Raw genomic sequence first — 12,046 nt, 5'->3', positions numbered from 1 at the left:
TGTCAGTCAATATTTTTCATAGTTTACAATAAAATAAAATTTTGAGGTGATGATAAGATGTGAAAACCTAGTAGGCCAGAGTTTACTGGTAAATTCTGATGTTAGAAAGTGTTTTTCTCCACATAAATTAAGACTCGTTATTGTTCGTATAATAAAGGTCATGTTCCTATGTTTTATTTATTTATGAGTGAAAATATGTGGATTGTTTAGATAGTCAGCTGGGATAGCATAACTAATTGTGACCCTAATGAGAAAAATGAAGATGGATGGATAAAAAAAAGTATTTGCTTGTAAATGCAATGAAAAGAGTTGAAGGTCATGTTCACTTCTGAATAATCTGCGAATATCCCTATACATAAAAAAAAAAAATTGCCATGGTCATTAGTTGTCAACCAAGTGTTTGATGGGTGTGAATACATTTTTAACATATTGTGAGCACTACAGAAGTTAGATTTGAACAAAGTGTGTATTCGGTTTTACGCAGACAAGAGGTCATTTGCCAGCCTTTCGATGTAGTGCATTAATAATTAGTTGATTGTTATTGTTGTAATAGCGTCACCCTGTGGTCATTTGTTTAACACAAAACAGCAGTCATTGTGGCAATAATTTTCAATTACTTTTTGAAGGACATCTGCATTATAAACATTCTTCAAATGAAATACTAGGAGACTGCCACCCTGTTTTTAATGATGAATTGTATTAACTTTGAACATTTCTTCTTGAGCTTACTTCACAATTACAGTCCATGACAAAAATAGCTCATTATTACATAAATGTATATAATATAATTATATTAAATTAAAAAAAATGTTTTCATCAACAAATCGATTGAAGTTATAATGCACTGACTGAAGATTGTGATCACAGAATGACATGGATGAAAAGAGCCATGATGGCAGCACTGATGAGACCTGAGACAGGAACAGTGACAAACCAGGCAATAAATATGTTCCTGAACAAATGCCAGTCCACTGATTTTCTTGAGCGTAGCCATCCTACAGCCACCACGGATCCCACCTGTGTTCACATGATGTAGCAACTCATAACTATGCCAACATTTGATTGGTGGATTCACTCAACCACAGCGTTATTATTTGTTTACATTTTCATTACCTTGCAGTGTGTTGTGCTGACAGGAAGCCCAACATTGGATGCCACAACAACTGTTAGAGCGGAGGCCAACTCAATGCTGAAGCCACTAAAATGAAAAATTATATGTAAACATGGTGTGTGTGTGAGGCAACAGAGTACTTTATCATACCTAGAAGGTGTAATGGGGGTAAGATCTTTGCCCATGGTCTGAATCACCCTCCGGCCCCATACCCAGAGTCCAATGCAAATTCCTACTCCGCCATACAGAAGTAGCCAGATAGGAGTCGGTGCGTTGGATGCAACAGAACCGCTCTCGTACAGAAGCCAGAGGGCCACAAGTGGACCGATAGCATTGCTGGAGAAGAAAATATGTTGTGAATCAATAACAACAAAAATATGTACAACTCCATTCATTTGGGGCAAGTTTGTTTTTCTCTATTATTTATTAATGCTTATCTATTTATTAATTTCATCGAGATGCACCTTAATATATTGTAATATCGCATAACCCCTCATTGATTTCAACAATTTTACTAAAACTACAAAAATAAATCAAGTTTTTTTAATGGATGAATGGCATGACAATATTTAAATGTATTGAGCGGCACTATGGAATATATCAAAAATGTGAGTGTTCCATAATCCCTATAGTCTCTCGACATTCCTTTTTTTCTGGTTGTGTGGGTGATAGAGAGAGCCCTGGTTGTTGCCAAAGAAACCGCAAAGTGAGCATGTCTGGTGTAGGCAATCTTTTTTAATTGGCCTTAGATGTGCTAATAATTATGCTTCACAAATTCTTGTCAGACAAATTCATGGAGTACAGTCATTAGGGTGTAGTCAAGTACTAACTGCACTTGCAAATGTGTGATGGAGTTTATTAAAGAACATGTGAACCTTTTTCTTTGTGTGGTTTACAACAACTATAAATCACTAGACTACTTCCTCAAATTCCAATATTACCTGACATCATTGCCACCATGTGCAAAGGAGCCAAAGCATGCCGTTAGTATCTGCAAGAATTGGAAAAGGGAGGAAACAGCAGGGTGGTCAAGCTCCAGCTCATCTTCCTCAGGAGGATGCTGCCAAGTTGTCTCCTGTGCCACACTGGAATTCTTTTCTGAGCTCCCTCTGGTTGTTACTGAACTGAAACTGCTGTAGCTGTCCACTCTGGATCTCCTCCAGTCATCATTGTCCTTGTTATTAGGTTCTCCCTGGATGCCGTAGATGGCCATGGTGTAGGAGGTGTAGCTGTTGGTTCTCCGAATGGGCCGCTCCTCTGTGTCACTGTCACCGACCTTAGCCATGTGTAGCTTGTGTAGCAGGTCTTTATAAAGACCCGAGTCTTTCTGGATTGCGTGCAGTCGTCCACTGTGAGGGTCTGTGATCATCATGGGACCAACATTGATATCTACTCCTGTAAAGATAAATCATTTTATTTGTGAATTTTCTTATGGGGTCAATTGAATTGATTTGACAATTTTTAAGTATGGCTGAAAACTAGAACGAATGAAGTCAATCCAATCTTTCTCACCATTCGTAACAAGCAAGTCTTTGGCGTCCATATTAAGGTCAGCTTCTTCGGAGCCTCCTAGTTTAAAAGCAATATTCTGATTGTCTTTTGGAGGGCTCTGGGGATGAGGTTGGTGGGCTGTTGATATGTCCACTGCTTGAGGATGGTGATTAGCGTTCTTCTCCATCAGAGGAGTCTCACAGGGAGCAGCACCTATTTTTTCTTCTCAAGAGCCACACAAGAGGTCTTCAGCGGTATGTAAAAAAAAAAAAAAGAATGCAGTCCTTTCTGTTGTATTCATAACACATATACTCACCTTTTATTTTCCTCTCCAGGTGTGGGCAGACAACAAACCAGACGACCAATGCCGTGATGACACCACATCCTAGCGAGATGCCCACCATACCCCACCATGGCACTCTGTCAAAGCCCAGCACTATGCACAAAGAAACAAAGGCACATGTCCTTCCCTGCGTCTCACAGTATTTCTCAAACAATTCTGTCTGCTCCCAAAGGTGACACCGTTGGAAAGTACATTCCTTTAAAAAGTTGAGAAAAGCATTTCATCTTTAGTGAAAGGACAAAGCCAGAAGGAACACAGACCACATTAGGAATATCAACTCACAAAATGTGCTATTAAAACATCAGAATGTTCATTAGAAAGAAAAAGATGTGTTCTCCATTGGCACTAGAGAAATAATGCTGCCTTGTGTCAGTTACTCATCTACTGAATTTTTGTCTAGTTTACTTTTTGTGACAAAAATAACAATTATGTCTCCACAGTCTGCTGACATATCTCATCTACAAGAGAAGGGACTTGCAGTCCTTTGATAAAATATTAGTTTGTCAGGACATAACTGTTATTAACCTCCATTCATTTAAGAAAATATCAATGACAAATTCCCTTCCTGAGCAATTTTATTTTCCACGCAACTGCACTTAACCACAAAACACTTTTATAGATCTAGCCAATCTTTAAAAATGCATGCAAATCCCCAAAATATCAAATAAATACATAAGGGAAGAGTGTTTGCATAAGTTTGATAAAATGACCGGCACTGACAGATGATAAATGCGGCAGTGGACATGTGCGCAAGGGTTATGGAGTAGGATAAGATCAATAGAAAGAGGGCCACTCCCCAGTGTTTTTACACAGAAATAGATATGGTTCGTTACATTCCATTATTATGTAGTGTATGCACTACAGTCACTCACTTGGTGCGCCTGTAAACATGATTGAGAACAGGTTGATGCCAACGGTGATGGCGTAGAACAATGGAAGAGCTCGGAGGCCATTGGGGAGCGGGTTAGCCTGTGGCATTCAACAATAGACAATTGATATAGTGTCAAGATTCTTCAGTTCACAATGTGACATACTGCCTAATTTCAAAATCATTTGTGACATTTCTTTTAGAAAAAAACTTCACAGTGAAATGTTAACCAATAGTTGCCTGACTGTGGACATTTTTCTACATTTCAGAAAGGCTTGTAAATACTGCAATAAATTTTGCATCGTTGCCGATGTAAAATCTTGACAAATGAGCTGATTTAAATGACAACGACTCAAAAAATGCCTTACCTTATTAAGAATGAGTTTGCGGACAAAGTAAAAAAGAACCCCTGACAAGATGCCAGATAGCACTGGTGACAGGAACCAGGATGCCACTGCCAAAAAAACATCATAATCCAGCAATTGTATTAACATGCCCAATTTACATACTGCATATGGGTCAAAAAAAGTTCATATATTCACCTATGCGGAGAAGCTCCATCCATTTGACCCCGTGATGACCTCTCGCTACCATGGAAAATCCTATTGTGGCTCCCACAATGCAGTGAGTTGCTGAAATGGGAAGCCTCAGGAATGATGCAGCCAACTGCCACACAGCAGAGCCTGTAAAAGCAGAACAAGGCCTAAGGTGAAGTTTCCGGGTTCTAATTTCAGACAAGTGCAAACGACAAGTCATAAGAACAGACTGATTTGAATGCTCACCGCACATTGCACTTATTGACCCCGCCATGAGGACATGTTCCGAGCTGTTGTACATCTGGACGTCAATGATGCCCTTACGGATGGTCTCGCTGACCTTTGCTCCCAGCAGGACCGAGCCCACCGTTTCAAAGACGGTGGCCAGGACGCAGGCCTGTCGTAAAGTCACCACCCCGGAGCCGACTGCCGTACCAAAGGAGTTGGCCACGTCGTTGGCCCCGACGGAGAAAGCCAGGACAAATGCAAATAAGAAGCCCAATATCAAGAGCCACAAGTAACCCGACATGTCTGACTGAGAGGACCAAGCCACTGTGGTGGTGGCAGCCGTGACAGACGGCAGTGTGGTTGAAACCATCATTGCCTAGAAAAGGAGGTTTTAATTCAAGAGTCAATTGACTGTCAAGCAATTATGTATTGCTATTTATTTATGTATGACTTGTCGACAAGAATCCAAACAAGATGAGAGGATATCTGGAAGAAGTAACTGGCATCCATTGTAACAGCAACAAGTGATGTGTTCTGCAAAAACAGAAGTGCAAGGTCATAAATGGATACATTTACAATATTTTATCATGACCATCATATTGTACAAATTTGATGAAGTTGACATTTTGATTTTACAGCTATGATTTAGGAATCGATTCAAGAAGGAATTGGTGTTCCAGAAAGTGAAAGTAAATGTCATTACTGGCGCGAGGAATCTAAAAGCATAACTGCCAGTGTTATCTGTCTAGGAAGTTATAGTGGGGGGGGGGGGGGGGGGGGAATGATTAGGTCACGCTCCTTACTCCAGTAAGCATAACACACTTACATTATCACCAAGAGCAAGCCAAATGGCGTAAACATCAGGTGACATTATACTTGACTGATGTTTTCGAGCATCACAGACTAGGACTGGATAAAGTTATCTTTTAACCAGTTGGTCTGTGACAGTTATGTCATGATAGTTGTGGTGGAATTACACTAACTGTAGTTCTGCTTCAGAACATCAAAATATAGTGCTTGACAACTGTGAATAATTGGTTCATTCAGAGTTGCCAAAAAGTAAGAACAAAGTCGCCATCACAATAGGAAATAGTGGCATTTTAATCTCCTCAGCTTGCATAACACAAATGAAGTTACATGATGGCAAATACCTATGCAAGAAACCAAGGGATATGAAAGGAGAGAATGAATATTTTGTACTTACCTACATTTGTACCAGAAGGAAGAATAAGTCGTTCTTCTGTTGTGTATTGTTGTCAAACAAGCCTCAATGAGCTGAATGCAAAGTGCAGCCCATAGAGCAGCAGTGGTTATGCCTGCACTATTGGAAGGGAGTTTATATACTGAGCAGCTTGAGTGCACGCCTTTTCGTTGTGGTCATGAGCCCATAGCTAATGTTTTGCTTCTTTGTTTCCGAAAGACTTCATTGGCTCCAAACATGCTGATAGCTTCCTCTTTATCACTCATTTATTTAGTCCCTGTTTAACTAGTATGTAGGAAATAATGAGCCAGAATTGTTTGACATTTCTGTTGCGGATGTGACCTCTCCTAATGGTTGTTATTCTTAACTGAGCATGACACTTTTGACCGATGTGCAGTATATTCCTGTATTTGTTTTTAATCATTTGGACAACATCTTTGTAACATTAGAACAATATAGAGCTGCAGATTCTGCCTGTGTAAATACCCTCTGTTTGCTATAGATAAACTCATGCAAATATTAAACCTTCACTTATTTGTTCTACTTACCTCTTTGTTAATATTCTTCAGTTTGCTCGATTTTCATTACTCCTATACATATCTAGGTCAGTCAAGCTTCAATTTTTTTTTAGCATAACATTATTATTATTATTATTCCAATTACAAAACTGAAAGGATTTTTAGCCTTTATGAGTCAGATTTCCATCACCAAACTATACCACAGAGTTATCGTTTTCAGTTTCTTTCGAGTAGACCACATGATATTGTCTCTTTGATCCTCATAATTATGGAATCTAGTCACGGGGTGGATTGAATGGTTCCGCCGCGGGCCGCCAGTTGCTGATACGTGGTGAATGGTTTAACCTCAAACACAGCCTCATTCTTCAGGCCGTTTCCTCTAGATGGTGGTAGAGCGCTTATTCTCAATGCTCAGGGCAATTTATCTTCCTAGTCCCTGTCGACATAACCAGTTTTAGGGGACATGGGGCAAAATGATACAGATGCCGATGCCAATTGCGATGCCAGAGGGCCTCTATTCTTTAGGATCTTATGACTACTCATACTGTTATAGGGCATATCTGAATAGAACAGAGAGAGAATGGTGACATGAATTGGGCCGGGGGACAGGGACAATCAAAGGGACCCTGAGCCACGGAGGAGGGGTTATGGGGGACCTTTGCAAAATTATGACCCCCTAAGGGCCCAAACCCCCCCATAATCCAGTCCTGTTTGTGATGACAAGATGCAGCCCTTCCCTGATGCTCATACGTGATGACGAAGGTGCAAAAGTAGTTTTGATATAGACAGCAGTTGAAGCCATTTAGATTTTAACATTTGGCCCCTTGAATTGTGATGCCGCTGTCATGGAACTCCACTCCTTTAAATATATACATTCAAAAGAATGGCATAAAGATTAAGTGTTTGTACACCTTTTCACCATGATCATATTTAAGGCCAGACAAGATAGGGCATGCAAATAAGTAACCGAAGTACGCGGTGAGTTCTCAAGCCCTACCCTCTCATTCCCCTCTTCCCTCCCTCCTATCCCTTGCCAAACAGGATCTGTAGGATCTCACAGTCATTTTCTCAGGAGACAGGAATGTTAGAACACAAGGTCTTTTGCACGTTTCTACACGCAGGTTACATTCCCTGAAATTTACAGTAAAAAGTCCAGTGTGTGTTGTTCACATCTTTTTAATTTCCTTCTTGTGTGTGGCAACACCTCTCTGGGTAAAACACCACCGGACGTTTCCCAGACGTATACTGACTCACTACATTTGTCTAGGGCACTGCCCTTCCCACTTTTAACAAGATCACAGTACTCACATTCCCCCGAGAGCTTTCTGCTTGATATTTTGCTTCCATTCAAACAAACTCATCAATTATCCACACCATGTGAGATCCCTGTCCGTAAAAATAGAATTGGAAAAATATGAAAAATAATAAACATCTTTATTTTACATTTTTATTTATTCCAAACTTTTCAAAGCCTTTTAAAGGTTCTTTTGCATAATAAATGTATTCACAACAATACACATCAAATACAGCCCTGCCGGTAAACCATAAAGATGAAATGAATATAAATATAATGCAATGAAATGCAAAGTGACTTTATAAGAAACAAACATAGGAAATGTGAAGGAATAATTTGACGATTCTTCAATCATACCAATGGTAGGCTGAAGACAAAAATGTAACAAGACAATACCAGTTGATGCTACAAATTGTCTGCATCAGCGAAGGCACACAGTGGTCCAATCTGACATCACCCCTAAAAACTGTTCATTGATCAACAAAAGGCGTGGCAATCTCGAAATGTTCCCTGCCAAACTCGGAGATGATTTTTGAGTTAATTTACAGATGAACGGTTGGAGGTCGCTGGCGATTTGCTTGCGGATTCTTTAATGCAGGAATGTGGGCTTTGCATGTAGGCTGGTGAGTGAGTCATGCTCGGACTGCTGGGGGGTGTGGATGAGCAGGAGGAAGACTTGGACTTAATCTGCAGCCACTTATCTCCCAAGGCCTTGGCGAAGTGGTCATCGACCGACACGCTGATAGAGAGTTGCTGGGAGTGAGTTTTCTGGTAATTCGCTCCAAGGCTCCTCTGGAAATGCTCCTCAACCACATGGTCGTAGTTGCATTTGCAGTTTACTGAAATAGAAAAAACAAAGACCCAAATTGAACGGAGAGCCTCCAATGGGTTGGGGATTTTTTTTTTTTTTAAAGTTGTGATGATGCACAATCAAGTGCTTGATCACAAGAGTGAGACGGACCTGATGACTGACTCTGGTGGACATCGGCGCTCAGGGCGGGCTTTCTTAACGAAGAAACGCAAGTGATCACTGAGGGCCGCATCTGAAAATAAATGTAGGGTGATGGTTATTTAAAATAGAATGCTTGCGTGACCTTTCCGAATTCATAACAATGAACTAACTCTGTGAAGAAAAGTCAATGAGTTTCCATAGCATTTCTTTTGAAATTGAGAAATGGAATGAAAGTACAATGTAGATATGCTTGGGATGAAATCTCAAGGCATTTAGTATGAAAACAAAATGATTTGAAAACTGCTTGAACTGGTTTGCCAACAGAGGACAGATCCCACTTGCAGAATATAAACAGGTCAAAGTGAGAGCAGTTTGTTTGGTCTTGTTGATGACATTCCTTCCCTCCATTGCTCACATTTTCTTCCCGAATCTGGCTGGGCTGCATAGCATGGACAAGCTAGGACCTGCGTGTGTACAGCTGGATTCACTGACTGCACAAGATGTACCACAATGGTGGTTAGCCTGCATCTACACCGAGTCTACAAACACGCAAACTGTATTTTGTGTACTTGACATGGGTTATGACATCTTAACTGAAATTTGATTTCTTTTTTTTTGCAAAACCATTACCTGAATCTGACTTGTACTGGCATTTTTAGCCTTCTCTTCCGCACCCTCTAGGTCCTTTCTTGGTTTCTTGATGAGGGCAAGAGGTTCATCCATGACTGGGGTGTAGTACACATGAGAGGGCAAAGGGCTGGTTGGACTGTGTGTTGGGCTCCAGGTAGAAGTGGGACTTTGAGGACTATGAAACGCAACCGGTGGTGGTACTGGTCCAGTTGCTCCTCTCTGCATCGCTTTACCATTGCTTCTGTTCAAGACCCGTTCACGCCTGAAATAAAAGCACAAAAAAAAAAGTTATATTACCCTGACAAATGTTGAAATAGCTCCCATTTTATAGATTGAATACAACTACAGCACGAACCTTTCTTCCAGAGTGAGACATCGATCATGGCTGCGCTTTCGTTTGGGATACACTGTTGGGGTACGAGTTCGTTCATTTGTCATGTGTCTGAATCGGTCTTCACTTCTCAGATGAGGTTGACCTGAAGAAAAAAAAAAAAAAAAAGGAGTTTAAGAATGGGAGGCTTTTTACACACTGGGCCAAATCTGTTGTTCATTTGCTAAGACAAATTCAAAATTGTGACAGGTCAATTATGAGACTAATGACTTTAAACAGTAGAAAAAGGTCTGCTTGTTTTGATCCGTGACATTGAGATGCATGACTTCTCGTGTGAAAACATTTTTTCCCCCTCCGGGCTCACCGTTAATTGCAAACTCCGTTAAGTTGCAAAACTCGATCGACCTGATCTGTGAGTTACAACACAGCTGATTCAATGCTAACGGTAAATGTTGTTTTTCAGCCTTATACTGGCATTTGTCCCAGTTACGCCTTCACAGTGACAATCAACACATTTTGCAATAATGAACAAACACACTTTTGTCAGAAATTGTGTTTCGTCAGTCAAGGTGACACATAGCAACAATAGCTTAACATATTTAGTTCGCATATCAGTCCCAATTTGAGCATTTGTATTCCAAATGCTTGTGTAATGTACTATCCCAGTGTATTCTGTTTGTCCTCTGCTTGTTGTGGAATGCCCACCATTGTAAATCACAGAATGCGTATTTGAGAGTTTCCTTTGGCGATTGTTTCTACTGGTTTCTTAGATCAAATTCACATTGACGCAAGTCCTCCAACTATATTCAAATCACGTAGTTAAAGAAAACCAGCCTGGCACAAGCTGACTGATTCAAATACAATGGGTGATCTGTTTTGCATTGTATTAAAAAAGGCTACTCAGAGAGCCTTAACGCCTGCCTGCCTGCCTGCCTGCCTGCCTGCCTGCCTGCCTGCCTGCCTGCCTGCCTGCCTGCCTGCCTGCCTGCCTGCCTGCCTGCCTGCCTGCCTGCCTGCCTGCCTGCCTGCCTGCCTGCCTGCCTGCCTGCCTGCCTGCCTGCCTGCCTCCCTGCCTCCCTGCCTCCCTGCCTCCCTGCCTCCCTGCCTCCCTGCCTCCCTGCCTCCCTGCCTCCCTGCCTCCCTGCCTCCCTGCCTGCCTGCAGCTCCCCATACCTGTGAGCTACTGCCATTGTGGAGGGAGGGGTGGGGGCAGGTTTAACCACACCTATGCTGATTTTCTACAGCCTCGGGCATGGATATTTTACCTCATTAGGAAAGGAATACGGTGCATTATCCTTGTATTTGTTCTTTCAATGATGACTAATCACAAAACCCCAACTCAGGTTCAGCATGACAAAACAAGCTGATCACCTCTAATCTAGACATTTGGTGAGAATTATTTTCTGTTTCTTTACAAAATACACAACTTAAAGTATTGCATACAATGGTACAAAAATATAACAATGCCAATTTAATGGAAAAAAACAAGACGATTCATGGATCATCATGAAAACGATACCGCTCTACTATGATTTTAAAAGAAGAGCAAAGCTTACCCTCTAAAATGTAGACCTTGAAGCCGCTGCTCATGCGAGTAATGTAGTGGAAGTTTGCCACAGCCATGTCTGCTTGCCTTTTTTCAAGCTCAATCCAAAACATGAAATGAACACCTGACTGCTGGAGAATGCGGGACACAATGAGCTTCACTAGTAGACGGTGTTGGAAAAGGTAATGGTTGTGGGTCTCTCAGCCAGGTAACGTATCAGGTGAGTGCAAACACAGGATGAGGCATCCCAGGGACACATTCCCTGCATTCCGATTGGCTCTCGGGAGAGCCAATCAAAGGCTCTTCATTAAACTGCGTTGTTGTTGTCCTTCGGGAGGAATGCAGGCACAGGTTGAAGATTGGGACTCGAGCTCAGGGACTGATAAATGTCAAAATGCGGGTGATCTCCTTCACAAATTACACTCATGAATCTATTTTAATTTCTCCTTGGGGCATGAAGAAATTGCTGTCGCTTGTTGTGTCCCAGCACCTGCACCCCCAGCACCCCTACCGCCCTCTTCACCCCCTGCCCTCCCCTCTGGACTGCAATCTCACCAAACAACATTTTTTCGTGTGGTGAGCCCACCAGAGTTCCAAGCCCTCCTCCAACCTGCCTATACATGCACACATCTACAATGTGCCACAATACTAATCCACAATCTTTGGTCTCTGTCCACACAAAGACACCCGAGTCTTGGAAATGTGACTTACCCCTGCAAGAGGACAAACTGAACAATGCCTCTTAGATTCTTTGTGACAACTAGAATGTAAAAGCGCCACAGTGCTGTAGGTGATTTGCATTTTATTGAGACAATTGCTCAACAAAAGATGTCACAAAAGCTGCTCATTCATGCCTAAATTGTCAACACATGCAATGGATTGATGGATTACATTTAGCTCAACAGCGCCCTTCTTAGGCACTTTTTAAAATACCACCACCCCATCAACATAAAACAAATGTTGTCGATATGGGTAATATTAATTGGCCCAGGGCCCA

The 12,046-nt window shown here is 41.5% G+C and overlaps 2 protein-coding genes across 3 annotated transcripts; both read right to left on the bottom strand.

The window, feature by feature from the left end:
* Positions 1-369: 369 nt before the first annotated feature.
* On the bottom strand, positions 370-5,894 carry slc20a1a (solute carrier family 20 member 1a). 2 transcript variants are annotated; one of them, XM_085909619.1, is made up of 11 exons: positions 5,782-5,894; positions 4,596-5,111; positions 4,356-4,496; positions 4,182-4,267; positions 3,818-3,914; positions 2,919-3,038; positions 2,624-2,824; positions 2,053-2,506; positions 1,262-1,447; positions 1,114-1,198; positions 370-1,017 (listed from the first exon to the last, which is right to left on the bottom strand). In XM_085909619.1, the coding sequence occupies exons 2-11, from the start codon at positions 4,948-4,950 to the stop codon at positions 862-864; spliced, it is 1,881 nt and encodes a 626-aa protein (XP_085765745.1). In that variant the 5' UTR covers positions 4,951-5,111; positions 5,782-5,894; the 3' UTR covers positions 370-861. The 2 variants fall into 2 exon arrangements, with proteins under 2 accessions (XP_085765745.1, XP_085765746.1); XM_085909620.1 differs by having other exon boundaries at positions 5,786-5,867.
* A 1,819-nt stretch (positions 5,895-7,713) lies between these two features.
* On the bottom strand, positions 7,714-11,263 carry vgll4l (vestigial like 4 like). The gene is made up of 5 exons (XM_085910107.1): positions 11,060-11,263; positions 9,528-9,648; positions 9,173-9,434; positions 8,552-8,633; positions 7,714-8,429 (listed from the first exon to the last, which is right to left on the bottom strand). Exons 1-5 carry the CDS (start codon positions 11,160-11,162, stop codon positions 8,128-8,130), a joined length of 870 nt encoding a protein of 289 aa, XP_085766233.1. The 5' UTR covers positions 11,163-11,263; the 3' UTR covers positions 7,714-8,127.
* Between the last annotated feature and the right edge of the window lie 783 nt (positions 11,264-12,046).

The sequence above is a fragment of the Syngnathus leptorhynchus genome, chromosome 4 (genome assembly GCF_054491065.1).
Source record: "Syngnathus leptorhynchus isolate UIUO chromosome 4, UIUO_Slep, whole genome shotgun sequence".
Taxonomy (NCBI): domain Eukaryota; kingdom Metazoa; phylum Chordata; class Actinopteri; order Syngnathiformes; family Syngnathidae; genus Syngnathus; species Syngnathus leptorhynchus.
This window is presented reverse-complemented; position numbering and strand designations above follow the sequence as displayed.